Source organism: Oxyura jamaicensis, chromosome 1 (genome assembly GCF_011077185.1).
Source record: "Oxyura jamaicensis isolate SHBP4307 breed ruddy duck chromosome 1, BPBGC_Ojam_1.0, whole genome shotgun sequence".
Lineage (NCBI taxonomy): Eukaryota > Metazoa > Chordata > Aves > Anseriformes > Anatidae > Oxyura > Oxyura jamaicensis.
The window spans coordinates 200629935-200634147 of NC_048893.1; the positions used below are offsets into that span (position 1 = coordinate 200629935).

General features: G+C 36.7%; 1 protein-coding gene across 1 annotated transcript; it reads right to left on the reverse strand.

The window, feature by feature from the left end:
- Positions 1–2247: 2247 nt before the first annotated feature.
- LOC118173757 (taste receptor type 2 member 40-like) lies at positions 2248–3180 on the reverse strand. The gene has a single exon (XM_035338640.1). The coding sequence runs from the start codon at positions 3178–3180 to the stop codon at positions 2248–2250; it is 933 nt and encodes a 310-aa protein (XP_035194531.1).
- Between the last annotated feature and the right edge of the window lie 1033 nt (positions 3181–4213).

A 4213-nucleotide genomic window follows, 5' to 3' on the forward strand; every position in this document is an offset into this window, starting at 1 on the left:
GCAGGGAAAGGTTGAAATCTAAATACCAGGGCAAGATCAGAAAATAAATGGGAAACTGCAAATTTTGTAGAAGAAGAAATGAAAATAAATTGAAGCTTGGGGTAAAGATGGGAAGAGAAAGGACAAAACTAATGTTTTATTCACTGATTCATTCATCTGAAATTCTAATTTATGTATACACCTATCCCAGTCTATGTTGTGTATAACAAAACTTTCATCAATACAATATAAAAACATCAAGTGCTTAAGCTTTGTCTTCCTCTCCCCTGGAGGCACTAAAGGATATTTTATTAATCATTGTTCCTGCTTTACATTTCTCACTTCTGAGGAGACAGTGAGGAGACAGTGGTGAGGGGACAGTGGTGAGGAGACAGTGGCAAAGATGAGCAGAGGCCAGTATTTTCATATGTGGCTCTGATCCCTTTAGACTGACACTAACAATGGGTTTGGGGACACCTACAGCACTCTACAAGGAAACACCTACAGAACTCTACGAGGAAAATAGTTTAGCCATATCCTCCTGATCAAGTTAATTAATAAATACATAAATAATCCCTCATTTCTTTCAGAAGGCTTTCTTTTCATGCCAAATGGAGAAAGGGCCCAAAGAGCTGTCACTGTGTGGCTCTTCTGGTCATGGTCCATATTGGTAGAGTGTGCAGGAGTGGATGCCCCATCACTTGCTGTGGAGCAGGGCTGCGCTGCAACATGACCGTGGTGGCTTCCATCTGTTTCCCTGCAAAACTTCACAGACAGGGCTCTCAGGGGTCTCTATTGATGCAGCATGCACAGTACTGAGTAAAAAAAAAAAAAAAAAAAAAAAAAAAAAAAAATCCTGTGGGTCTGGAGATGACAAGAGTCTGAGTCCTGTCAATGAGTTTATCATTCACCTTCCTGTATATGCAGTTTGACCCCACATGCTAACAATCATATTGCTTCATATGGGACAGTACAATCATTCATCCCTCTTACTGGTATTAACATATATTACTTTGAAAACAGTATTTTAAAATATTAGTTTAAAACATTATATTCACCATTTATCTAGTAATTTTAAATAGTGATTTCAAAGCATTTTGTAAAGAAATCCTATTTTTCAAACACCGAAGCTGAAACACTCCAAAACTAAGTGAATCACCCTCTTCATTAATTTTATAGATTGGACTGAAACTCTCACCATAGTGATTTATAATCTAGCGTTATCTAAATTTCTGCAGAGTAGATAAACAGCTTAAAAACACTACACTGGAGCCGAGAACCGCAGAGTAGAATCATCTAACACGTTATTTGATAAAACATGACAGGATTTGTTGAAGGACATATTTCATCAACCACATGTGAAACTTCATAGAAGCATAAAGTATTAAAAAAAAAAAAAAAAAAAAAAAAAGAACCTTAGAAACAACTCACACCTACTCAAAACAACAGCAAATCATATAAAAAGGTAAATTTGTGTTCAGAACAGTCAACAAGAAAGAGACTTTCTGCAGTGGACAGGTAGATTCACATGCTTACATCCATTTACATTTTAATCACCAACTTACAAATAACATTTAAGAAAAAAAAATAAAAGAAACAAACCAATATAAAGTATGCTTTGAACAAAAGAATCAGTTTTAAAGGAAGATTTAACTGTTAATTAGCTATGTATATACTAGAATTATAAAACAAACCTGATTTGAAATATAATTACAATTTCATTACTTGGTTATATGTTTCCATATCTTAATTTTCCCCCAGGTTATCTTCTAACTAGTTTTGCATGCTTAGAAGCATATTCTGTTAAGTCTTGTGCAGCCTGTGTTTCAGCCAATTTTAAGCTTCTCGGGTGAAAGATTCTTTAGATGAGAACTGATATTTGTGAGTTCTGTAACTTTTGTCTTGGTTTTAGTCCCATTTTCTTTCATTCAAATGTATCATAAATTCAGCAGTCTTAAAGAGTGAATATGAAATCACAACACATCTTGTACTTGATTTGGCATTTAAGCGTATTGTTTCCTTTCACTGCATTCTTGTTCTTCCTCATTATTAAATCAGATTGTGAGAAAGAGTGGTATAGTAAAAAATAAAAAGGAAAAGGTAAAAACGCGTATTATTTCAAAAGTTGTGGAATGTTAAGGAGATTTAATCACAGAAATCCCTGAAAGATATTTGATAAAGAACTAAGATGTTGAAACAATAAATGCATAAAATCTTTCCTCCAGATGTTTAACTTGAGAGTTTTAATCTTAAACTGCAATATAAGGCTTAGGGAGTCACACTTTCCAAATGACACTTAAAATGCTGGCAAAGCATCCGGAATGCCAGTTTCAGCTTTGAATTGACTATGATCAGGATAACAGAGTGTATTGAAGGATATGCTCCAGCTACTACTAAAGATACTGCAACCTTCACAGCATCTTGACTTTGAGAAGTTGACAGCGTCAAAAGAATTTGAGCTACAAAACTGGAAAGATAAAGGATCAGGAAAGAAATAATGGACTTAATGACAGTTAGGTGAACATCTATCAAAGGATCCCTGAAACTATCTACATAGCATTGCATCTTCTTGGTGTGTTTGCACAGAGAAGTAATTAATAGGGCTGAGGTTACCACAGATAGTACCAGAGGAAAAAAGCAACCGGCAAAGTAAAGAAGAATGTACAGATGAGAACTATCCCAGTCACTGATGTGTACTGTGCTATTCTCTCTACATTTCCCGGTTGAGCTGCAGAGGTACGTGCTGGGTGTAGTCCATAAGAAAGGAAGAGAAGTCACAGAAGAGACCACCAGTGATCCTAGAAGCAGCCGTGGAATCATCCCAGTTATTCTGAGCTTGATTTGCAGCAACAGCCATTGGGTGACATTGATTATTTTAGCACAGTAGAGGACATAGAGCCAGGTACTAAACCACAAACTGGCATGGTTTACAAACATCCATACAGCACCAAAAGCTTTGTACACAGAAGCCAACTTAAACACATCTGTAAAATAGAGACTGTGAATGTACATCATTACAGTCACCTGCAAGATAAATCTTGATGTGCCCAGGAAGATCAGAATCATAGCAGCAGCAGAGATTTTTTTGCTTTTGATCCAGTTAATGCTGTGAACAGCTGTAATAAATCCATTTCCCATAAATCCAACAACAACTTCAATAGCTACAATACACATTGAAATGATGAGAACTGGTGGCAACATCTTGCTTCTTTGGTCACCTCTGCCTGATTAACTTGTGAAGCTGTGCAAAGGATGAGCAGATCAGACAGTGTATGGCTAGCCCCAGCCCCAGTCTGCTCCCCTTATATCTAGGAACAAGACATTTGGAAATTATAGTAGAAAATGTTTATTGATGTTGTTCCTGAGCTTGCAAATCAGAGAATGATTTAATAATTAATTCTAAATTTTTACATGCATAAGATTTGCCTATGTTTTTCATTAGGGATGTGGGATTGTCAGCTGTATTAACTGCCCCATCTTTTATCCAATTATTTATATACCCACCTGGGATGGCAGAAGGCTGTGTGGCTCTGTGATTATGACTGTACCTGACAATGTGGAAGAGGATGTATCAAGCAACTCAACACAGCCAGCAGCTTGTCAGGAGATAACATGAGGTTTTATATTATAACTATATTATTACTATAATCTTTCATATTGTTTTGAAACTCTGTCAAGTATGACCACATTAGTTAATCACCACCATTTTAACATGGTGAAGATTGTGCAGCCTTGTCCTATTTTTGGGGAGTACCCCAGACAAAAGAAGCTACCTTATTGCTATTATTTATTGCTTCATATAGTTACCCTCTTCTGATGTGTTCATGTAAATGGTCACTTCTATGACCATCTCTTGTGATGGTCACGTACATGGGATCAAAATATGACAGTGACTGGTTGTATAATGGGGAGACTTATGACAGCAAGATATTGAAGCAGAGCAGTCCATCGAGCAGAACACTGTTAAAGTCCCACCTTCCCCAGCTACTTTCACTGCCATGACCTCTATCCCACCTGCATTTCACAGTGAAGTTTTTTCTGTAGACAGCAGATCTGGACCTCTTTTTCTTTATGGAGAACATAAAGAAAACCTGACATCCACCTGAATATGTGTGCCCTTTTTGGCTAGATGCTGCAATTAGTCCACAAAGATTGGAGGGGAGGTATTGCATTATTGTTAACTTAAAAATAAATATGTCTAGATTTATGGAACAATTTCTCCTCATTTTATTGG

Coding starts and splice junctions, on each gene's coding strand:
- LOC118173757 (XM_035338640.1), bottom strand. CDS start 3,180: ATGTTGCCACCAGTTCTCATCATTTCAATGTGTATTGTAGCTATTGAA.